The sequence below is a fragment of the Falco peregrinus genome, chromosome 5, assembly GCF_023634155.1.
Source record: "Falco peregrinus isolate bFalPer1 chromosome 5, bFalPer1.pri, whole genome shotgun sequence".
Classification (NCBI taxonomy): Eukaryota; Metazoa; Chordata; class Aves; order Falconiformes; family Falconidae; genus Falco; species Falco peregrinus.
This window is the reverse complement of record NC_073725.1, coordinates 25778219-25803551: the sequence shown is the minus strand read 5'-3', so window position 1 is coordinate 25803551 and position 25333 is coordinate 25778219. Positions and strand designations below refer to the sequence as shown.

The 25333-nt window shown below is 37.8% G+C and overlaps 1 protein-coding gene across 3 annotated transcripts in view; it reads left to right on the top strand.

Moving 5' to 3' along the window:
* NFX1 (nuclear transcription factor, X-box binding 1) overlaps positions 1 to 25333 on the top strand; it is a 75318-nt gene that overhangs the window by 27424 nt on the left and 22561 nt on the right. For all 3 annotated transcript variants that reach the window (XR_008747300.1, XM_055804535.1, XM_055804536.1), the window contains exons 6-20: positions 1674 to 1745; positions 3425 to 3564; positions 4639 to 4738; positions 4964 to 5181; positions 6279 to 6376; positions 7823 to 7853; positions 9182 to 9264; positions 9779 to 9887; positions 15316 to 15435; positions 16118 to 16197; positions 16532 to 16762; positions 17054 to 17127; positions 19719 to 19820; positions 23163 to 23204; positions 23564 to 23662. Coding sequence is in view for 2 of the 3 variants with exons in the window: in XM_055804535.1 (XP_055660510.1) it covers positions 1674 to 1745; positions 3425 to 3564; positions 4639 to 4738; positions 4964 to 5181; positions 6279 to 6376; positions 7823 to 7853; positions 9182 to 9264; positions 9779 to 9887; positions 15316 to 15435; positions 16118 to 16197; positions 16532 to 16762; positions 17054 to 17127; positions 19719 to 19820; positions 23163 to 23204; positions 23564 to 23662 (1599 nt within the window). In the remaining variant the exon portion in view is untranslated. The remainder of the gene's footprint in view (positions 1 to 1673; positions 1746 to 3424; positions 3565 to 4638; positions 4739 to 4963; positions 5182 to 6278; positions 6377 to 7822; positions 7854 to 9181; positions 9265 to 9778; positions 9888 to 15315; positions 15436 to 16117; positions 16198 to 16531; positions 16763 to 17053; positions 17128 to 19718; positions 19821 to 23162; positions 23205 to 23563; positions 23663 to 25333) is intronic.

The following is a 25333-nucleotide window of genomic DNA, read 5'->3' as shown; positions in this document are numbered from 1 at the left end:
AAGACTGGCTCATAGATGCAATGTTAACATTGCTTGAATATGATAATGTTGAGGAAAATAATATACCAGGTAGAAAACTTAGCATGACAGGATATGGGAAGATGATATATCTTCGCCCTTTTCCCAGTTACAACTTAGATCATAGTATTTTGAGTTTATATCTACTTCTAATCTGATTCTTAAGTATATAAGCTGACATCCAGCTTTTAGAATCCTGCATGCGTCAGTGAGAGTTAAAGTCAAGACAGTGAAATAAATAGTGCTGTCCTTTTACAAGACATATTCTGTTGCTGAATGTGCAAGTTAATTCTCATTGTCTGAGGTTCCATAATACAGTTTTAGTTAATTTAATGGGTTCCCCATTTCCCTCTGTATCATTTTCTCTGCTCCATCAGTTTTGCTCTTTTCTCCCTTTCCTCATGCCTGCCCTGGAGCTTATTTTACTCTTATTATGCCATAAGCCCGACCTCTCAAAGAGGGAGGGTTCTGGTTTGTTTGGTGGTTTGTTTTTTGGTTTTGTTTGTGGTGTTTCGCGTTGATTCGGTTTATCATGTCGTGGCTTGGCTTCACTGTTAGAGCTAAGTTGGGTGGTAGGTTAGGCCTTATTGTCAGCTGGGAGGAGTGGTAGAGGAAGAAGGGAGCCAGATGGCTGTTGACAAATTGCTGACATGACTTGGTTATATTGCATTATGACTATAGTGACTGGTTAACTAATTAGTACTTACATAACAACTGTACTTGGGGAATTTAGTAATTGCCATCTAATTGGGTAGTCTGTGTTTATGGGCTTTTTGGTGGTGGTAGGTTTGTTGTTTGTGGCTTTTTTTTTGGTTTGGTTTTTTCTTTCTGTTGGCTAGGACATCCAGGCTGGTCAGTCCTGGCCAATAATAATTGCTCCACAGGGGTGTTGCTATATTTGCAAAAAAAGGGAATGAGGGCTGGCTGAGGAAGAATGCAGGCAAGTTAAGTATAATTTCGAAAACCTGGGCTTGTCTGTGCCCAGTACAGGTCTATATGCAGATAGGGACCACCTAGTGTTTCGTGAAGTAGGTAATGAGCTCTGGTAATCAGGGAAGGACTGGCACTGATGACACTTAAGGGAAATCGCACTTGATAGTAAGAAAGAAAACTGAGGCAGACTTGCTGCATCTCCCATGTGCTACCTTGCAGGAAAAGGAGCAGCAACTCTTACTGGTGGTATGAGAAATGCTGTGTTCAAAAATAAAAGAATGAGCTCCCAAAAGAAGAAATTCATAGAGAAGTTTTTGTCTCTAATCTATACAAGGTCATTGAAGAAAGAAAAGTATTAATGTTTTGGACATGTGATGTTTGTTTTTAGTGTTACCAGTGATGAACATGGTTGAGTTGATGCATTTTTCTGCTGGTGAAATGCAAAATACGAAATTTTATAGCGCTGTTACTGTTGATTTGACAGCAGCAGGAATACTGAAGTTTTCCTTCAACATCTGTGATGTTTGAGACTGATGCAACTATAATACTTAGTATTTTTTACTTGTGTTAATAATGCTTTCATACCCTGCAGGAGTGTAGGTAGCTTCTATAGTCTTCTGATAATGCACTGCACATTGGATCATGGTGATTGTTTCTCTGGGACTGTAGTAAAGCTAAAGTTAATTTTACAATTTTGTTTGCTTTTTTGACTTATTTTTAAGCCTGTGCCATCCAGGACCTTGCCCTTCATGTCCAGCCTTTGTGACAAAAACATGTGAATGTGGACAAACAAGGTGAGAATGCTTCTATTATAGAAACAAAATATATAATAATAGTTTATTAAAAGTTTATATATTAAAATTTTCCTTTCTTAGTTTATCAAATGTTTACAGAACAAAGTTTGTTCTGAGCTGTAACTCTTGTGTGCTAAAATAACTTTGAGAATTTTATATTCAAAAAAATACAATGACAATCTTTTCAGAAAAAACCAAGAATAGAGTTGTCTGTGTGTAAAGTCAATTTATGGTTACATGTAGCTGAATTATTCAGTTTTTGTCTATGAGTTTATTTGATTTTGAAATCCTATTCCAGTATTTATTTTATTTTATTTTGTGGAAGACACAAAGAAAGAAGCAGGAAGAAGGTTCACACCTTTTCAAATTGAATGGAATGCAATATTGAAGTTATTCCATTCTGGAAATTACAATTTCAAAGATAACACGTATATTTCTGGGAAGCTGTACCACTAAGAAGAGAGGAGTCTGTAGTATATTCCAGACTGGAAGGCTATTTTTTTCTTGCATGTTTGAGGTATATAGAGTCATTGCCAACAGCAAGACTGTGCTGCCCATGCTATCTGTGATCTCTCATATTCAGTTGTTCTGAGTCTTTAGAGTCCCTGTTCTAGCTACCTAGAACTGATAATAAAATGCTTGACCTGTGCGCGTTTCCAGAACTAAAACAAATAAAAACCTAATTCAGTTTAGCATTTAGCTAAACTAGCATTAGAGCATTAGCATTTTTGCTCTAGAAAAAAAAAAATCTTTTCAGAGTCTTACACTTATTTCTGAAAGTTTGAATGTACTGTTAAGTGATCTTAATTTTTCAGAAGGTGGTATGGGTATTTCTCTGGCTGTATTTGTAGTTGAAAGCACTTTGTCTTCAGTAGAAAAACGTTGTAGATTACTGAATTTTATTTTATGTGGTAACATCACCACTTTTTTTTTTTTATTCTAGCTATTCCTTGCATTTAAAAGTTTAATAGATGCAACCAACTTTAGTTTATTATTTTTTTCCCAGGTGCCAGCTCCTTTCACCATGTTACTGATTGTTGTAATTTAATAATGTAATACTGCATTTAATACTTGCTTCTAAATAGCATTTTTTTAATATGCGCTGTATTAGTATCCAAGTTGTATGATATGGCACCTATGAGTTTAAGACTTTTCAAAGTTACTGTTCCAAACATACACTTTACAGCTGTTGTGTGAGGCCAGCCAGAATGGAAAAATAGGAGAACTTATTGTTTTGTCCCATTTTTTCAACAATTAATTAAAAAAACTGAACTCTTAATGTAGACTGACTCACTCTTAAACCCACATCCCTATCTTCATTGTGCTCAGTGGACTTAGCCATCTTTCCAAAGACTTAAATGATCCTATAATAGTAATCCCTGTGCTTCTGGCAAAATGCATAACCATACATTAGGTTCAAGTTGGTGTCACTCTTTCCTTTCCATTTTGTTGAAATAAAGTTCTGTAGACTCATTGCAGTGATACATGTCCTACTTCTTGAGGGGTGGGAGAGGGTAAGCAGGGAGGAAAAATTAGGGGGTTATTTCGTAAAAACTATTTCATTAAGTTCTGCTGCCTTTCAAAGGCTTTGGCATTTTACTGAAAAAGTATTTTCCTCTTTAATAAATGCTCTATAGATACTAAGGTACCTGACAGACTATGGTGTCATTTCTCTACAGTCATTCCGTTCGTTGTGGCCAATCAACAAAAATCCATTGTTCTAACGTATGTGGAAATACTTTAAACTGTGGTAAGCACAGCTGTACTCAAGTGTGCCATGGAGGAAAATGTTCACCTTGCCAATTAACAGTACAGCAAGGTAAGTACTGGCATGCCTTGTGTATATCCTCTCTATGCTATGAAAACAAAGGGTGAAAAAACAAGTACCAAGAGGCAAGTGCTTTATTTTTATTTAACAAAACCAAAATCTATTGCTAGAATATTAAAAAAATGGAAAATGTGTCAGCATCACTGTACATTTAAATAGGAATGTAAACATGAATAGAAAGAATCCTGCCAGGATGATTAGGCTGTTCGTGCATGTGCTCTGTTAGGACAGGCTGGTGGTACTGGGCTCCGTTAGCTTGGGAAAGCTGAGTAGTGGCCTTTGAGTAGCTGATTGGAGGTACTCGAAAGGCTGCAGACGGGCAGTGCATGTGGTGAGGATGAGAGAGAATGAGCCCAAGTTAAAACGCTGTAACTAGCTATAAGGAAAAACTCTTTCCTTGGAAACATGCAGGTTTTCAAGACCCAGCTGAATAAAAACCATTGAGTATCATGGCCTGATCTGATTGCCGACTCTGCTTTAAGTAAGGGCGTTGGCTAGCCTGTCTCCTGAGGTCCCTTCTGACCTGAACTGTCTTATGATCCCACTTAATCTTTTACTATAATTCTGAGACTTGATTAAACAGTGTGTGGAAGAAGAATAGAAAGAGGTATAGGAAAGCACATTTCAACAAGCTACTCGTGGTTTCTGTTAAAATTTTCTAAACTTGGTCTTGAATGTAAATTAATTTGTCCAAGTATGTGTACCAGTATACAAATAAATTTTAGTTGAACAGTTTATATAGGAAGTTGTGAGTTAATTTTCTCAACTTTTAAGGTAATAATTAACTCATGTGTACTGCTTTAATAAGTAAGCTTTTTGTGCAGATAGTACTTCCCCTTTAGTTTTATCTTATTATCAAAACAAATAGAAAAGGAATTCAAACTTCTGTAGGACTGAGAAACCTCTATTGCTGAAATAAATCTGAAGAAGAGCAACTTCATTATCCTTCTAAAAAACGACTGTAATAAATTTTCATATTTTACCTTTTTATATTTGCCGTACTGCTGGAGGTGTTTTGTCACTGACGTTCTCTTGTGTTTTCTATGGAATATGGCTTTCTTTCAGTGTGTTACTGTGGAAGCACTTTTAAAGAAGTATTGTGTGGGACAAAGGAAGAATTCTCAGATGGATTTGGGAATTTCTCATGTCAGAACATATGTGGCAAGTAAGGTCACTATAATTTAGTGACTTAGAAATATTTATATTTCTAAATATATATATTTAGAAATAATTTAGAAATAATATATAGAAATTATAAATATATATGCTTATAACTAATTCTTAAAAGGTCATTTTATTCACACTCTGTGATCGTGATTCTCTTAAATAATTCTCCTTTGTTTGTTTGGTTTTTTTTGGTTTTTGTTTCTTTGGTTTTGTGTTTTTCCAGAAAATTAAATTGTGGGAGGCACAACTGTACGCAAGTATGCCACCCTCAGCCTTGCCAGCTCTGTCCACGACTTCCACAAGTAGTGTATCGCTGTCCCTGTGGTCAGACTCCTCTCAGCAAGTTACTGGAATTAGGATGTGTTGAACGTAAAGTATGCACAGACCCTATCCCGTCCTGTGGAAAAACATGTGGCAAACCTCTTTCTTGTGGTAGCTATGGTAATTAGAACTTTATTGAATCAGAATATTCAAATTATCTCATTGTTTAGAAAAAAAAAAAGTGGTCCTTAACTGTTTCATTTCAAGAAGTAATTATTTGGTTTTAACTGAAGTGAGTGTAAAAGCCCCTGCAGAGCCTGCTGTCTGGCTGTTTGTTCATAATACCTTAAAATGAGAAAATCATTTTTTCTAGGAAGCACTAACACTAGCTAGCCTTTTAAATTTTGTTTACATGCACCTTTGCTATATTGGTAGAGGAACAGACCTGTAGGAATTTCCAGAGAGCAGCATGCACTGATGTCTTTTAAAAGCCCACCTAGATCTTTGACTCTCATGTGGAGGATGGTAGACAAATTACTTTGTTCAGATGCCTGCAGTAAACGCTCATTTCCTGCTGCTGTGTGTCACAAAGTAAGTAGTGTTGAAAAGTTGGAGGAAGTTATGTGCAGACACAACTTGACGCTTGAATGAGTGCATTAGATAATTCAAATGTATTTAACGGTGAGATTGTACGAAGCTCCAGTTTTACAGGCTACATATTTAGTTGTGATTTTTTAGACTTTAGAGAGGAGAGAGACCAATGATGTCAAGACCACAGCTTCTTATTGACTGATCTGTTCTGTCAGTCCAAGTGCAACAAGTAGAAAGGGAATGAGTGATTTAGCTTTTAGTTCCATTTCAGTTAACCTAGTAAGTGAAATATGAAGGTATGCATAGTAAGTGATTCTTTTGGGTGGAAAAGAAAGAAAAAACTTATCTGAAAATTCCTGGAACTTAGGTAAGATAATATCACGCAAAATCTTTTTTGTTTTGGTTTGGTTTTTTCTATATATGTAATATAAAAAATACTTAAAATGTATGCATTTTCAATGTTCATTGTAAACCTGAAAGTCAGTCTGTTGATTCATGATTAAAATGCTGAAAATAATGACAAAATGTTATGCACATTTAACTCAAAATAGTGAACTTGTTTGGAAACCCAGCTGCACGTAAGCTTAGTGTCTTTGACCAGTGATGCTCCTAATAAATATGGAGTACCAGGTCATGGATTTAAATTTTTTTATTAATTATTGATCTTTGTATTTTCATTTTGCTAGAGTTCGTTCATACATGTGAAAGCCTTTGCCATGAAGGAGACTGTAGACAGTGTTCTCACACATCAAATATTTATTGTAGGTGTGGCTTCAAAAAAAAGGTGAGTGCATAAAACTTCCTTACTTGGCAACTGGTAATCTTTGTTGATTCTTTTAAAGCTGTGGGGGAAAAAAAAGGAGCTGAAGTTGTCAAGGAAAACAAAGCTAGAAAGTCTAAGGAACCATGCTTCTTAGTTGCAAAAACCTTCGTTGTATACTGATAGATGCTAGCTAGATTATACTGTGAAGTGCTAACATAAATTTCTTACTGTGAAGGCAATTCTTGAAGTGTTTTTGCAGCATTTACACAGAATCATGTTTAAGCTGGCTGCGAAGTCCTATATTATTATCCTGCAGTATTTATATAGCACAAAGAATTGTAGTTTTACCAAGAGTAATGTAAACTGTGGGAAGAAAGGTAGCCCAACATAAAAAGTTAAATAAAACTTTATATTAATAGCTTGTAGACTTGTAGAATTTTTTAGAAAGAAGATGAAGTTTTTACTGGTCCCCATTCTTTGCACATTTATATAGTGACCTAGCAGATTCTCAGCAGTTGTTATAAGTAGTATATTTTTAAACTGTGCTACTTTCTGTCATAATAGCTTTGAAATCTTTGGTTACTATCACAGGAGCCTTGATGACTTTTTGACTTATATGTCATTTGTAAGTAGGGATGGCTTCTGAATATATAAGTTTATAAGTACATAAGAATGAGGCTTGCTTGAGTTTGGAAGAGTTTTCTCCTACCAGTGTGCTGAAGGTAGTTATGGGGTAGAAGGCTTCAGATTATTGTTCATTTTGAGGCCTGAAACTAAGTAGTGAAGTTTGGGTTTTAGTTTGTGTAGCTTCTCAGACACCAGAAAGCTGCTACTTGAAAAATTATGATCAACAGTGATAATTTAAATGTCATTAAAAAAATGTGGTGCTCAGAAATGACAACTTAGAATGTAAAGTTGTGATGACTGAAGGTTCAAATGTAGTTGATCATGTATGTTCTTTTCATCCATTGCCTTTCGTTTTCATGTTGAGGGTCTTTAATCTAGGTAAAATTTTGATCATGAGATTTGACTTAACTCTCTCCCCTCCCCCCATATCAAGTCAGACTTGCATTTTTGGAACAGCTGACTAAAGCATGTATTTGTGTCCTGTCAGTATTCTCTGGGAGAGCTGTTTTGGTTGTTTTGTATTCCTCCATGCAAGCTTCTATTTTCTTAGGACAAACCTGTTTCTGTCACTTCACAGCGTTATCTGCTGAAATGAGTGGGAATACAAAACTAGAATTTTATTTTCATTAGTATTGGATCTCTCAGGGAGAAGTACCATGTTAAAAAGATCTTTCTTAAAAGGGTTCTTTCCTAGCTTTTCTTTAACTTTTGTGTATGGAAGTGTTATACACGTAAAAACTGAGTTGATCCTTCTGTACCATGTGACTCGGTATTTTCTAGATAAGTAAGTTTCAGCTGTTTCATCTGTTTTAACCTAATGGCTCCTTCTTTGTTTCCTAGGAAGTCCCATGTGCTCTTCTCAGAAATAAAGGTACAATATTATGTTGAATAAATACTGTGAGAGCGGCGAGGCGCTGGCACAGGCTGCCCAGAGCAGCTGTGGATGCCCCATCCCTGGCAGTGCCCAAGGCCAGGCTGGACGGGGCTGGGAGCAACATGGTGTAGTGGAAGGTGTCCCTGCCCAGGGCAGGGGGCTTGGACTTATATATCTTTAAGGACCCTTCCAACCCAAACCATTCTATGATATAATGTGAAATTGTTTTAAAAACAATACACATTTCATATTAATTTGGGGTTTGGTTGATGGAGTTGGCAAACATCTGATCAGTATTGCTTTTTTAATCAGTATTTCCATGTGGAACTTGTCACCTTTTGAGATGCTACTACTTTCGGGAAGAGGTTTGAGATAAATCTCTTTCATTTCTCTACATCTTTTGCATAAGGAAAGACTTCTTCAGCATTTGATCTCAAAGATTCCAGACAAGCTGTCTGTGCCAATTTGAACAGTTTCTTCCGCCACCTGCCATATTCAGTAGGTTGCCCCCTACCATCCTGCATGTCTTTGGGTCAACTTGCACAGCTCAGATGCAAAATAATGCTTTTGCTCTGCTCTTGTCCAACTTCCTGGGGAAATACAAGCTTTAGTTCTACTTCACAGTTTTATGCTGCTGGTCTTTGCATCTGAGCTTGGTAGAGAGTTCCCATTTGACACTTCTTGGTATTCTGGATGTCACATCTCAAAATTCACCTCAGTGAAATGTTTATTTGATGGGCCCCTGTCATACTGAGGTACTTATTTACAAGATACTGAAGTAATACGCATATTCCCTAATTTGAGCTTTTGTTTATGAAGACTATGTTTTTCAGAATCCAGAAGTGATTGCTTTTGTCACTTGTGGATAGTGATACGGATGTTCTTTGTCAGCACTGGTTTCCTTAACATATCAGCAGTAGTTGTATTTAGCTGACTTTTACTGTCTTACCAATTTGAGCAGTCTTAAATTGGATGTTTGCGGTACTCCAGTGTATCAGGTTATCCTGTTTGCTGTGTTCTATTTTGCAGAGTTTATGGTGTAAAGAGTAATGTGAAATAAACTGGTTTCATGTATTCTGCTGTCCAAAATGCTTTTGAACATGGTTTTGTTTAAAGGAAGTCAAATGTTCACATGGGGGGTTAATGTGGGAGAGCAAATACTTTAAAAGTTTGCTTGCTGACTTACTCTGTATTAGTCTCTTCTAGACCATGCTCTGCTGCGATAGCCTTAGCATAATAATGTGATTGCAGCTTTTGTTCTTAGCATAAGCAAAGACAGAAGTTATGACCGTTTCTTGGTTTGTTTTTCTTGTTTGTTTTCATAGCTGCTATCACATTCATGTGTGACAAGCGATGCAACAAGAAAAGATCATGTGGACGACACAAGTGTAATGAAGTTTGCTGTGTGGTAAGTTTATGTGTGGTTTTATGAAATTGTTCGTTGTAATGTGTGTTAAAAGACATTTTTGCTTTTGTATCTTTCCATTTTTGTGCATCTTCAGCCTCTATTTGCAGTATTGGTTGTGCTCGGAAAGTTTGTGTGCATGTACATTTATTTTGCAGCGTTTCTTTTATGGTTATCACAATTGTAAAACTACGTTCCAGCCTAAATGCAATTAAATGAGTGTAAAGGTACTTTTTGTCAATGCAGTGATTCCAGGGAGAACGGGGAGGGGAAGGATATTACTTAATACAAGAAGCATAAGCTGTCATGTAGCTATGTCTGCAACAGAGGTCTTAACAGAATCCGCTTTAAAAATTGTGTATCCATACAGTGATGGAAAAACTGTATAGATCAAGCCTAAGGTATTTGTTGCACCGTACAGTTTTGTCAATTGGTAGATTATGACCTCACAGAAAAAAACCCAATCCTAATAGGATTTATATTTTAATTCTACTTTTTCTTTCTTGCCTTCCCTTAGGACACAGAACATAAGTGTTCTTTGGTTTGTGGTCGTAAACTCAACTGTGGGCTTCACAGATGTGAAGAACCTTGTCATCGGGGTAGTTGTCAAACGTGCTGGCAAACAAGTGAGTTATCTGCAGGAGTATGTTATTTCTTATAAGTTATAGAAATTTGTTCACTTAAATGGTCAGAGTTGGACACAGAATGTGATCAAAATTGACCAGAACCTGAAGAATATGCAGTTGATTTTGATTCTGTTTTTTCATAAGAGAAGGTTATTTCATTGCAGATGAGATTACTAAGCGTTGGATTTTAATAGTTAACTATTTAAAAGTGAATTATAGTGAAATATATTTAGTTATGTATCTTGATCCAGTAATCACTTAAAATATTTGAGGAATCATGCAAGGAAAACAAAAGCAGTTTAGAAAGGTAATTTCTAAGTTAAGGGTGCTCTTGTTTAACAGTGTAATAACTGCTAAAGTATGTAGCAGAATTTTATTTGCTTAGAATTCAGACTTTCCTAATGGTACAGTAGCAATTCTTTTCTCTGGACAGGACCATCTGAAGAAATAAGAGATATCAGTCGTGTGTGTCTTAGACTTTCTGGTCACGTTCTGGATGGTGGAAATTAGTACTGAATTAATAGAAATAGATTGACAGCCAGCAGGTATTGATTTTCTTAGGACTGTTGAACTGTTTTAAGGATTTAAGCTAGTGCAGTAGCTTTAGACAAGTGTTAAAAGGTGTGCCAGTTAATACACTAGTTTTTTACAACTACATTTTATCACTCGATGTAGGGGACCATATGTTGATTATTTTGCACCACTGTAATAGGTAGATAATAATACATTTTCTGATTTTTGGCCTGAAGCAGACAGAAGAATGCTTCTGTATTTCCTTTTGCTAGCAGAACCTTTAGTTGATCTGGAATTTCTTCATGTGTGATGGCAGTTTTAATTTTTTTTTTTTTTCTGTTTCATATTCTAATACAGGTTTCCCTTTTCTTAGGTAGATATAGCTTATCACAGAAATCATAAGCTGCTTATTAAATGCAATTTTTTAAATTTGGGCAGAAGCAGCCCTAAATGGATTCTTCAGCTTGTATCCATCCTTCCACTTAGTGTTTGCTTAAGTAGTTTGAAAATTTTCTTTAAATCCATTGCCATTAGGTCTTACAGCTGTGAATTCTAGGTGTGTTTTTGCATCTGCTGTAACCTACAATAAAACTGTGAGTGGAATGTTTCTGGAATGGAATATAAAAACTCACCTGTAGTTCCCCTTTGGCTTTCATCAAATACTGTCTTTTCTCTAGTACTTCTGCAGTCACTGGTGGAGAAAAATGAGTCTCCTCTCTCAGAAACTGGGTGCAGCTTTGGAACTGCTCACTGGGATGTGGGAAAGAGGACAGTGAGATGCTGAAAGTGCAAACCAGACCTCATGATGTTTGTGTAAAGGAGAGGGACAAGTATGTTTACAGCTGGAAGGGTCTTAGCTGCAGTAGTACATGTCTATCCTGTTTCAGATGAACATGGGCATAGTCAAAGCACTCCATTTTTATGGAGGTCATGTTTTCTTGGAAACATGCTGGAAAAGAAAAGGCAGTAGGGCCTCTAAAGGTCACTGGTTGAAGTAACGTTGTAGTTTCTCTTACTAGCCTATGAATATGACAGGCATGCTGACTGCACCCCTCTAAAAACCCCTCAAACTAACCCAAAAAGATTCTGTGTCCAAACATTTCTCTTCACAAAGCAAAATAGGAATCAGAACGTCTCAGAGGTCCTGTTAGTAACTGCTGCTATAGTTCAGTCAGATTGCATAGATTTTTTCTAAAGGTGGGGTTTTTTTTTTCCTTCACTGGGTTTTATGGGTATGATCTTCAACTTCATTAAACTTCTCTGCGTTGCTGCAATATTTTTGAGGTTTGTATTTCACTGTCAGGACTAAGATTCAGATGCCTGTCTTAGCCTGGGGAGATCTAAGGATTGCCTACCCTGTAAATTTTTCCACTGTTGTATGTGGTGCAATTGAGAGGTCAAAGCTTCACTGCTGAAATTCTGCAGTGAGGCCCTTTTCTGAGCACAGGAAAAGCAGCTCACTACTCAAGGAGCCAGATACTTATGATCATTTGGCTTAAACCTTTGTGTCCCTGAAACCTACCGTTCTGAATCTGTCCAGAGGTAAATCAGCTAAGCAGTATCTTCAAAGATTTGTTACCTGCTTTCCCTGGATGCTGCTAGTTGAGATTTCAGAGGCATACATGATTCTGACTCTGTAGCTGATGGGGAGTGCTTCCCAGCACTAAGAAGTCCATCCTTGACTCTGATCCACCTGTCTAGCCGTCACTTTTCAGTTGGGTCTATCAGCCGTGTTATCATTTGCCATGGCATAGTCAGCTGCAAGCCACTTACCATTCAGATTGGAGTTCTTGCCCTGCCTCCATCTCCACTCCTGGTTTTACTGGGAATGGTAATGCACATCAAGGTGCAGTACTAGGTTGCATCTACACCTCTGTGGTTCTGTGTGCTTCCCAGGTACTTTACCTTTCAAGTGCCATTGCCTCAGTGCTGGGAGGTGAGGTCCCATTCTATGCCATGGTGTCTATACACACCCAGTCTACTTCCAAACAGCAGTACATCTCTTGGGGAAAATAAATGATGTCAGCATTAGTCAGGGTTGGTGTTTTGTTTTGTAGGTTTTTTGGGAGGGCGGGGGTGTTTGGTTTTTTTTAATTTGTCAGTTGTTGTATTTCTACTGTGGATCATACCTCTCTGCACTCACCATTATCCCAATCAGTGCTACTTAAGGAACCTTCATTATAATTAAGATTCTTCACTTACTGGTTCTCATCAATAGCAAGCAGCCAGTGTAGCTGTCTAACACTCAGGTCTTCCAGGGACCTTGGTCTCTGACCTTTCATCATCCTGGACTAAGGAGGATCTGTGGCTTTGAAGCCCGGAGGGTTATAGGTTGTTTCAAGACCTGCAGTGAGGGACAGAAAAAGACCTGCTCTTTCTATGCTTGCTTTTCACAGAAAGTCCATGGATGTTCTGAAAGTTCTGCGCTTTTCCTATTACTTTCCAGCTCTTCCTTCTAACCGTTAACATTTTGTTCTCCCTAGCACTCTTATTTGCTGGAGTTTATTGTAATTGAGTCTCATTAGACAAAAATTATGATCCTTTGTAGTAACTTTTGCACTCTAAGATACATGGGTAAATGACTAGGACCTGGCCTGAGATTTAGCTGGCTGAACAGACCATAAAAAAACCAACTGGATGGGAGAAATTTCTGAACACAACAAAAAACACAGCGAAAAGCTGACAGAAGTTTCACTACCATGAGGAATGGATGGATTTCACAGATGTTAAGGGCAAGCGATGACTGAGCTTCACAGGTGATTGGAGAAGGGAGGTACTGGGAACCTTTTTGGGAGTGGACTGTTGCAAGGCCAACAGAATTAAGTAGTTGTGCAATGCTGGGATGACCTAGCAAATGATACTAGTAGTAGCAGATTTGGGTACAGATGTAGCCAAACTGGGACCAATGGGGAAAAATTTACTTTGGTAGATTATTTGGGAGGAATCAAGGTGGATGCGTGGAAAATGGAGAGAATGGGCGATAAAAGGTGCCATTTGCACAAATGAAACTGCTGGTTCAGTGCACATCTCTGACAGCCCTGGGCACCTGGTGGCAACTGTCTGTTGTGTCCTGGTTAAGAATAAGATTTAGTATCTTTCAGTGTAATCTCATTTGCTATTCTGAAGTCTAAATGCCAGCAACTTGGCTGCAGATCATGGGAGCACATAGTCTAGGCTAGCAACTGGGGAGATCGGACATACAGTATGCCAGCAGCTGGAGAGTGGGATCACAAGTTATAGGGGCCCCTTGGTTGGGGTGCTAGCACCTGGAGAGACCGGGGCTGTGTGCAGTTCCCTTGTTAATTTGATTAATTTGTTAATTCCTGTGTATGCCTGGGTAACTTCCTAGTGAACTTGCTTCAAGGCTAGACTGACTGGCTAGTAGGAGATCTGACTCTGGAAATACCCGAGGTTTCAGCCAATACTAGGTAAGGGTTCTGTTCTGGTGTGGATGTTAGACAGAGCCTATGCTTGTGTTTGAGATCCATGAATGTGGTGTGCATGTGCATCTAGAGGGGGTGTGTGTGTCCGTGTCCTCACTAGTGAACCTCAATCCTTATAAGCTGGAGGGGAGGAAGAGGGCTTGACTATTTGTATTCCTGTTCACGTGACTCTTGTTCAGTTGGCTCCGTGTTACTCAGTGCATCTGGTCATGCTATTGTCACATATGGATTGTGTGTCTTGTCTCTCTGGAAGACGTGTTCAGTCTTGCTGCTGGCTGGACTTGAATATTGACCCAGCAGCCATCATATCCATGGAAGTGGACAGTAGGAATCTCTGGGGTTTTGGTGTTACCAGATTTTGCTTTGGTAGACTAGGAAGTAGGAATCTTGTGATTCCCAGAGTCAGAGAACTTACTGAATTCAGCAGCTCCCTTAACACACTAGTCTTGTCTTCAGGTTGGAGTTGTTTTGTTTTTATTGCCCCATTATTTTCTTATCTTCTCCATCGTTCTGTCTTGTTCTTCCTGATCCACTATCTCTGTTTACAGACCAAACATACTCTCTTTTTGTTCTCACACTTTCTTCTATATGACTTCTGATAGTATTTTTGTACTGTTCTGTTTTTCTAAGGATTTATGCTTGAACTGTAGTTTGCTTTCCAATCAGTCTCCCTCCCAGTTTCTTTATAGTCTGAAAACCAGCAGTGAACTGTATTAATTTCTGTGCAGTGTTAAATTTTAGTTGGGATGGTATATGTTAGTATTCTTATTCTGTTGTTTATTTTATCACTGAGATTTGGAATCTTGTGATGACTTTAAAATTTCCTAGATGTGGAAGGTGGGCGGGGGGGGGGGGGGGGGGGGGGAAGGTATACTGTTTGAGACAGAACTTCCAAAACATATAAAATAAAGTTGTTTTTTAAGTATTTGGACAAATTATGAGGATCCATGTAATACCAAATGACATAAGTATACAGAAGAAATCATGGAAGAAGTCCACAACTGGTTGCCTTTTGGTAATTTTCTCTGGAATCTTCCTGGTACCATGTGCAGGGCTTGGCAAAAAAAAAAAAAAAGTCTAACCACTGGTCTGGAAAAATGATGGCAGGGAGAAATTTGGAGCACAAGATTTGGATGATGTGCTTTCTGAAAGGGAATTCAAGAGGTACCTCCCCATTTTTAAGTCAAGGATAGAACAGCAACAGGTTTCAACTTGACATGAACATCTCACTCAAGTTTAAAACGGTGCTGTCAAAGAACTGCTCTCTAAAAGGAAGCACAATTCCTAATGAAGTGATCACAGTCCAGTTTTCTTACAGGAGCCACAAAAGTTAATAAATTCACTTTATATCAAAGTGCTAAATATCAAAAACCAAAGCTGGAGTAAAATATTTGCGTGTTATTTGAAGATTTCTCATAGAGGACGAGTGCAAATACATGTAACCATGCTGATATATTTGACTTGGTTTTCAGGTTTTGACGAGTTAACTTGTTATTGTGGTGAATCTGTGATTTACCCCCCTGTCCCCTGTGGCACTCAGCCACCAGAGTGTAAAAAAACGTGCACCAGGCCACATGACTGTGATCATCCAGGTAAGTCAGGCCATTCAGTTTTGCTTGCGTTTTTTATTTTCTTTTGTTTGTTTTTTTTTAATCAAAATGTAGAAAAGCGTACATAGGTCCATTTGAGAATATATTTGCTTTTTCATTAGGTGCTTTTTCAGTAGTTGTAAATATTTCCAAAAGTCTCCGCTTAAAAACCGACCGACTAAAAACTTGCTGTGAATACTAGTAGTGATACTTCTGACTGGTGAAACATTGGATTTTGTTCCTATCATTATTAATAGTCACAACACATTACATGCTATATTCCAAAGATTAATTTGCTCTCTTGAAACAGTAGGATAGTCTAGCGAACAGTTAGTTTCTACATTTCTTGGAATTATATTGGCTGATCACCAAAAATATAGCACAGGTCAAATAGATACACTTTCTGACAAATTCTGTCTGATAGCACAACTCTGCTTAAAGTCACAAAATTCTCTGCTATTTAATTTAAAAAATATGGAATAATATTCACGTGAAAACTGCAATCATAATTTCTAAAGAGTATTTTAAAGAACAGATTATCCTTGCATAAAGCGTCATACTTCCCATAAATTGTGTAGTTCTGAAATGCAAACTCATGTTTAATGGACATCACTGTCTCCTTTAATGCATTTGACTGAAGTATGCTGATAAAACTGTGCTGGCTTTTATATTTCTGTGGCTGCAGTGTACCATTCATGTCATAGCGAGGAGAAATGTCCACCCTGTACCTATCTCACTCAGAAATGGTGTATGGGCAAGCATGAAGTAAGTCTGGACACTTAATGTTTTTGAATACTGAATAATGTTCTGGGACTGTAGGCTTACATTTTTTTGCAGCCTCTTTAGAATGGAATATGTTACTGGAGTTTGAGTTTTGATTGAATCAGAAAAGTGTATCTTTTCTGCCATACACATTCAGAACAACTGCTATATTGGACTATGATACAAAGAAAAACTCAGTCTTTGTCCCAAGATATTTTAGTATTCAGATTCTTGTGTGGACAGTGCCAAATGAAGGTGTGAACACTAGAAGTAGTTTGAGATTTGCATTTGTAGTTTTTCATTTTTAGTATTCATCTTTTTTCCTCCCCTCTTCCAGCTGCGAAGTAATATTCCTTGTCATCTCACTGACATTTCCTGCGGACTTCGCTGCAATCAAATGTTAAAATGTGGAATGCACAAATGTAAAAGAATCTGTCATAAGGGAGAATGTCTTATAGATGAAGAGTGTAAACAGCCATGTATTATTCCAAGGCTATATTGTAGTCATCCCTGTATGGCTCCATGTCATCCTTCTTCACCCTGCCCGACAACATCCTGCAATGCAAAGGTTAGATACCGAAAGAAAACTCACTGCACATTCACAGGCAAATTTTATGGTTTAATTGTCAGCAAGTAACAGTTGTGACAAAAAATGGCATGTTTGTATATTGATAGCATGACATTTTTTCTGTAAACTTACAATATTGAGTTTTTCTAAAAAAGCTATTCATCGTTTTTAATTAACCATTTTTCCACTAAAATGGGACTTACAAAAAGAATAGATTTACCTCCCTTCCACTCCTCCATGGCCATAAAAAGAAAAAAGTTTAAAAAGATACTCCTTTGTGTGGTACAACAGGTCGATCTTCAGTGTGAGTGTGGAAGAAGAAAGGAGAGTATGATTTGCTCAGAAGCATCTAATACGTATCAAAGGTTTGTATTGCAATAATTCTTTTAATTCCTTACTGGACTTTTTTTCAGTTTCATTAAACTTCAGGCTGGACTAAATATATCTAATTCACATGCTTTCCCACACTTTTTTGTACTTACATGTATGGTTTCGTTTTTTGTAGTCCCCTGGGCTTTCATACCAGGTATGCTGTACTGGAACACATTCCTCTCTTCACCATTGCTAGTGTAACTGTGGTGGTGTGTCGAGGCTGGGATTTCCCATCTGCAGAACTCTGCTCTACCCACACAGAGCAACCAGATACAGACTAATTGGGCAGTTCCAGGTTCAGGCTTCTGAATGCAGGTGATTACATGTAGCAGTCCATGTGTGAGCTGCTGTCAAGTTCCCTTAGTGTGTGATGGAACCTAGTCAATACAGGTGATGGAAGCTCAAGAGTGATTTAAAGTTATTCTGAAATAGCAGAATGTATACAGGAGAGCTTTGGCATCTAAATCTTGGTTCTTAATATGCAAACTGATTCCTACCCAGCTCCATTTTCTGTAATAATTTGTCTCTAGATCCTATTTCTAAACTTATTTCGCTTTCTCTCTTATGAGAGAGGGCAAGGAAGAGGAGTAGGGCTTTGGAACTTTTGAAATGAAAATAGCAAAACAGTAATAATTTTTAAAAAAACTTAGTCTGAGGCCTTGATTGAGAGAGAGTCAAAAAATTAAAGTGCAGAGTTGATGGGCAACCAGAGTTCTTCATCCCAGTTCATAGAAGAGCACAGTCACGGATTCTTCCTTTCTAAAAAAGCTGCTTAATGATTTTTTTTTTTTTATTTGGAACTGCTATTTGAGGGCCAGATACTAGCCCAGCTTAGGATATGCTGCTTTGTTCCTGCTGAGCACTGCCTAGATTCAAATTCTGATAGAAGGTGGTTTAGCATCTACGTAATAGGTGCTTAATACTACCTAATGAGAATGAGGAGAAAAATTTGCTAATCGGGAGCAGTTAAGAACAATTGCAGTCAATACTAATTTGAATGCAAGATAGACTTACAGGAGTAGTGATAGTTTTTCTTTTTTAGAAAAAAAGGTGTGGGGTTTTTTTTTGTTAAGATCTGTCTCTCTATGGGTACAAATCAGAAGACTGACTCAACCAATTTAATTGGACACATACTTGTTGTTAATTATAAACTGGGAAGGTAATGTAATTACAAGTCTAAATTTTTGAAAGTGGTTCTTGAAAGTCAGTGGCAGTCCTTGCTGAACACATACGTATTTATTTATCTACTCAGAGCCCAAGTCAAGAGGAAGGGAAAGAAATGGTCAGTTTAAATCAAGTGTCCCTCTCTGTTCATTCAAATATGTTCATATATGTTTACAAATTACCCTTGCCCCATGTGATGTTAACAAAAGCAGCATTGAATGCCGGCTGAGTTTGTATGGTAACTCCAGCCGTTCAGGTTGCTGAAAGAAAAATACTCTGATTTTGTGGGAGTCAAACTTGACTTTTTTCCCCACCATCTACGCACTTGGGGAGAAAATGAAAGCCAAAAAACAAACACACCAATGTAACTCTTGTAGTACTACTGTGGAAAGGTCAGCAAATTAATGGGGTATCCAAGTTTTCTTAAAAACATTACGGGAGTGATGAAAAAACTTTGAGCTTTGTCAGTGGATATCAGTGAAAGAATGCCCAAGGGGACAGCAAAGGGAAGAGGGAGTGTGCTGCTATATCTGTACACATGATACAAATGATGATGTCATATCATCTAACAGCCCATTACCTAGACTTTGTTGCCCATTACCTAGACTTTGTCATCACCTCATAAATATGAAGCTGATGGTGCCTCTTGGTGCTTCTTGTGTTTCTGTAATATGATTAACCTCCTTCCTGATAGATGATTAGTTCTCTGTGATGCAAAACACAGTCAAACATATTCTTTTATCTGAACTTAACAGAAAAGATTGTTCAGAGGACAGAATGTTCCATTGAGAATGGTGTGGAATATTTCACTAAAAACTTGTATATTTTAGTTATAGGCATTTTAGCAAGAAAATCAGATTGGGAAGGCTTGTTATTGAAGGGAATGATGAAGAATCATTCACAAGAAAATTATAATAGTATCAGTAGGCATTTTGCTCTTTCCTTATGACTTGTATCATCCATATTTTCTAAGCGAACTTCTAAGGACTTCATAAATTCACTGTACAGGTTTTAGTTGCACGTGGGTAAGGAAGAATCACATAGAAGTTAAAAGGTAATTAAAGCTATAAGGTTAGCTGTCATTTGAACATTAAGCAGGTGAGAAGAAAGAGTATTTGTATTGCCTAGTTTAGACTTGCTTAGAATTGATGCTCTGAAAAATTCGCTGAAGAAGTGTGTCCATGTGTTAGTCTTGCTTCTAGTTGTTTGAGGGAGATGATAGTGTAACCTCTTAATTTACGTAGCTAGTTAAGATTCCTAAAACCGGGTGATGTGGAACTAGTCCCATTCTGTAATCTGATGAGGAAATGGTCAGTCTGTCGTCCGTCTTCCACCCGGAGGCTTAATTCTGCAGCTTTATATGCCTTTTCGGAGGTTTACGTGTTGTCTCAAATGAAGTCTTAACACTCTTCTTTTTCAGAATAGCTGCTATATCTATAGCCACTAAGTTAACAGATCTACAGCTTGGAGATTCCGTGGAAATCAGTAGGCTTATTACAAAAAAAGAAATGAAGCAGGCAAGGTAAGGAGATGCATGTAGAAACGTATTTGAAACCCTTGCGTGTACCTGAAACATAGGCAATGCAGGAAATACGTAATATTGTGAGCAAAATACTACCTAAAATAGGAAGATGTTAAATAGCCTGACTCTAACAATACTGCTAGAAGTATTTTGTTGTTCCTTAGTGGTTCATGTTTTTGCTTGCATGTAGAATGAGTTCTCTATCATTGACTGGTTTGTTAGAATTATGTATGGAACAATATAATTTTGAGTTTAGAGTTTCTTTCTACCCAGCAAGCTCCTTACAGTTTCTCTGTATTTTTTTCAGATATCTAGACAGTATAACTTTTTGCTATCATCTTCTGTTTCAGCATCCAGCATTACTTCCTGGATGATTAACAGGGCATATTTTCCCCTAGTCATCATCTTACTATTTATAATATTTCTCTATTACCCTTTTTAGATAGAATCCTACAATCATTTAGGTTGGAAAAGACCTTTGAGATCTTCAGGTCCAACCGTTTAACCCAGCACTGCCAAGCCCACCACTAAACTGTGTCCCTAAACACCTCATCTACAGGTTTTACAAACGCCTCCAGGGATGGTGACTCAGCCCCCTCCCTGGGCAGCCTGTTCCAGTGCTTGACCACCCTTGCAGTGAAGAAATTTTTCCTCATACCCAAAGTAAACCTCCCTTGGTGCACCTTGAGACTGTTTCCTCTTGTCCTGTCACTTCTTACCTGGGAAAAGAGACTGACGCCCCCTCTGCCTGCAGCCCCCTGTCAGGCAGCTGCAGAGAGCAATAAAGTCCCCCCTGAGTCTCCTCCTCTCCAGGCTAAAGACCCCCAGTTCCCTCACTGCTCCCCATCAGACTGGTGCTCCAGCCCCGCTGCCCATCTCTGGACAACTCCAGCCCCCCAGTGCCTGTCTTGTAGTGAGGGGCCCAAACCAAAGGCTGTTATTTTCTTACATTTGTATCTCAGTTTGGCACTTTTGTGTTATCATACTGGCTGGCACTGCAAATTTGCTGTGAAGTCACAAAACCTCTTGTGACTTAAGCTTTGTGATTTTTTCCATTCCTCCTGATGTTCCTCAGGATTTGGAATAGCTTGTCTTTTTACTTTTAAAAGATTTTTTTTTCTTTCAACATCCTTCTTTCAGAAACCTGACTTCCTCAAGTCTTTGCCCTTGAAGTCCCTAATTTCTGGTTTTATTTTATTTCTGTTAAAACTCTCCTTTCTTATTTGTGAATTTGATTATTTCAGAGTCAGTTTATGTGTGTTAAAATCTAATGTTCCTTTATATTGTAAAAGTCAAAATAGTGAAATTTCCCGTACAGCTGCTTCATGACTTCCTGTATCGAAAGGTAACACCAGCATACTTCAAGAACCTTTTTAGTCATTCTCTTCTGGTTTTGTTTAACGTCTGTGAAATTGGAGCACATTATTACAGTCCTTTTGGATCATTTTCTGCATTGAGTTTTAATTCAGTATATGGGCAAGATGAACTTACAGCAGAAATGACACATGGGAGCACCTGCTCATCCTAGTCTCCAGCTTTGTTCTCATTGGGCCAGTGTGATACTTACAAACAGAGGGGGCTGGGGAGCAAGGTGAAAGGGGGAGAGCCATACAGATTCCTGCACGTGACTTTAAAGGCAGCGATACTAGCACTATATAAGCATGGTATAATAAAGACACAAATAGGAAGCAGTAATTTAGTCTTGTTTTTGTTTTTTTTTTGGCCTACCCTGTTTGTTTCAATTAATTGAGTACTCAAAAATGTACAATATAAGCATTAAATTTTGTCTCTAGAATTACTGTGGAATAATCTCTGCTTTAACCAGATTGAGCTTCAACTACTTGGTTCTTTTTGTATCGCAGTGCAAACCAGATATAAATATACTCAATGATACGAAGCTAACTTCAGCTTCTCCAAAACAAAGTCACTGTTTAAAGCAAACAACCATTTGGCTGTGCTAGAACTCAGTGGGGAGGGTGGGGGTGGTAGAAGGAGGAATGGCCTTTTCAGCTATTGAAGCTGCAAGTCTTGTCATAACAGCTGTATACTTTCCAGGAATGCAAATAAGACACCAGTGTCTGTTGGTGTCGCAGCCTTCGCAGTGTGTAATACAGGCTGTGTTGTAGTCACTGCTGCTCATCTTTCTGTGTGGGCAGACTTACACTGCCCTTTGCTTGGATAGTTGGAATTACCAAAAATGGCTTTTCTTTGTGCAGGTCTTTCATAATATGGTATCTGAACTGTGCAGGTAGCTTTTAGTCAAGGACAGCCAGAGGAAGTATTCTCCTTTCCCCACTCTTTTCATCTACCAAATACAGGGGTGGTGGTGAAAAGAGATGGTGGCACATTAAATAATTATTCTTAAATTTCTAGTTTATTGTCATACTTCAGTATTTTCAAGGTAACTTACAAATCCGTTCCATTTAATGACAATAACAGAATATTTTCTGCAAACTGTGCAGATATTTCCTTTCTCTGTTTCTTTCTCTGGTCCTGTCTGTAAACATTTTATACTCTAGTTTTGTTTCGTTATTAGGGTTTGGGGTGGGTTTTTTGTGGCAGATTTGGCCAGACCTAGGGTAGCTTCTCTAAATTGGCTACATTCCTCTCTTACAGGAGGAGAAAATGATTCTTCAAGCAAATGACTTGGATTGGCTCTTGATCTTAGGGTGCCAACCACTATCCCCTGTAGAAATTGTTTGAAATAAAGGAACTTGTATCAACAGAATTAACTCACTTATGCAGTCTAAGGGGCAGAAGTTTGTCACTGCCACTGTGAAGTTCTGGAGAACTCTTGATCCTTCTCTGACATTTCAGTCCCTTAAATTATAAAATCCCTTTCAAAGATTAGACCAAAACCTGAAATTCGTAACTGCTAACACTAGAAGTTATGGGCTCAGCTGAAACAGTGATTTCTATGGTCCATCATAATCCTCCATAAGAATAGCTAACTTTCCTCTTTTTTCTGATGCGTAGGAGTAAATGACCTTGTCACATCTTCCTTTACTGATTTTCCATCCTTCCTAGCATCCCCTCAATGCTGATACCAACTGCATTTTTTTCCTCAACGATCTAATTTACCAATATAATAGAATCTAGTTCAGAAGCTTTTTTTCTCAGCTTCTGCATGGCTTTGGTAATTGCTGCTTCTGTTCGAGACCTGGAGAAGGTCTTGTGTGCTCAAAGATCTTTATTTTTAGCTGTATTATCTGATGTAATACAACAAACTATTCTCACACACTCTTCTTTAGGCTATGATAATGGTATGACGCCACAAAGCTACACTTTGAAAAGTATGAGTAGCAGCAGTGATTCTAATTTTATTTTTCCTTTATATTTCAGGTTGCAGTGTGATGAGGAATGCTTAGCTCTTCAGAGGAACAGGTGGGCAATGAACTTGCTTGCTTTTTTCAGTAGTCCATGTTCAGAAAGTTAATGCTATATGGAAAAAATTTCAATCCTTTCCTGCATGACCTAGAGAACTGGTAAATGTGGAGATGATTCCTGTGTTACAGTGGTCTATACTGAGTGATCTGAGAGTAGAATATTCTAGTGAAAAGTCCTAAATGAGTTTCAAATGTACAGACTGTACCTTTTACGAGCTGTTCATCCATATTAGTAACCTGTATCTTTACTCTTCAATGACAACATGTTTGGGAGGCTGGGGGGATTTGTGTGTTTATTTTTGTTTGGTTGTGGTTTTGTTATGTTTTGGGTTTTTTTCTTGCTACCCTCAAATTTAGGCGTCTTGCTGAGGCTCTTGAAATAGATGACAGTTCTGATCCTTTTAATATCCGTTCTTCTGGACCGAAGTACAGTGACCTTTTAAAAGAAGATGCAAGGTATGTGTTCTAATGATGAAAAGTGTCATAAGTAAACAGTGTTGAGAGCAAGATGGGAAATTCAAAATAGTACTTACTCTTGAAAAAAATGCCTGTTTTCTCTCAAACCTTGGCTGTAGGTGATAATTGAGTCAAAGAAGGTAATGTACGCTTCTCAAGACCTCCAAAAGGAGAACCTGAAAAGTAAAAAGTGCCTGATAGATTGCTTTGTTCTGTAATGGGAGCAGATTTAGAATGAGAACATAATTTTCCACCATTCTTCTTACTACAGATCAGTACCTGTACTTCTCACATCTCCACTGCTTCCATACACAACTAACCCCCATCTTGGACCTCTTTGTAAACTTTCCAAGATAAAGACAAAGTGATAGTGAAGTAATGAGATAGGCTCTCATAGCCTGATACGATTTCGCTCCACCAGTCTCTTGGATTTTTTTTGCCTTACCGCCTTTATTTTAAGAATAAAGAAATGGAATTAATAAATTGATTGATGCAGAGCTAAGCCTATGCCAGTGCTGACTGCAAAGAGGGCTGCTAGACTGAAACATCTGAAAACAAGGGAATAGGAAGGCAAGGTAATATCAAAAACATCACACTAATAAATACTACACAATCTGGAATGACAGGGAGGGATCATACGCATTTTTAAACAGATGCTTAAATAGTGTCGTCCAAGGAGTTTTTACTCTTGTGTTTGTAGGCATGACGTTAGTTTTTACTACCTCTAAGTTTTTGGAGCATCTGCTCTTGCTTCAGTATCCTAATGATACATAAATTTCATATTTTTGTGAGGATGTTTTCTGCTTGAAAATCCTTTCTTTACTGATGTGTTGAGACAAGTGAAGATTTTACATAAATAGCCACACAGAATTTAAGAGTAAATCACCTCTTGTTTTACTTCATATTTATTAGCCCACTGCAATATAAGAGTTGAATGTTTTCATTGTGGAGGTAGTTTTATTAGTATTTGGACTTAAAAGGGATATTTTATAAGGACTGTTCTCTTATGTTTGTATAGAATATGCTCTGCTCTACCTCTTTCAGAAAACAAAGCGCACATTCTCATTTTCTTACTGTGTTTAATACCTTGTGGTGTGTAGTTGCCTCTCTTTTTTTTTTCTTTTTTTTTTTTTTTTCTTTCAGTACAATCCAATCTCACCTTCCTGTCAGCCATTTTCCACCCATAGCTCAGTGTTCATCTTTCATGGACAGAACTGCCCAGAATCATGCACTGAATTTCGGATTGTCTGGGGTCTGACAGATGCCTTGAAAATTAGACTTAATAGCTTCCATGTTTGTCTGAAAGTATCTTTTCTCAGTCATTCTGCAATTTTACTTGCATTTCCTTTGTAGCCACTTTATATTGGTAACACACAATAAACTAATACACCCAGGCTATTCTTACTGAATCACAGCTTAAAGCAAAAGTTTTTGTTAGTCCTCAAGTCAGTAACTTTCCACATTGAATTACTTGATTTCATTTATCTAGTCTTCAAGATAAATTTGTTTCTTCGTGTATTAACGTAGCTCACTTTACAAATTGCAGACTGCTGCTCACATAAAGCTGTGGCTTTATGAACTTGCTTCCTTGACTGCTCTTGATGATCTTTTATCTCAACAGTCTTGCAGAAGATCTGGGTTTCCCTCTTAACAGCAGGACCTACAAAGTGT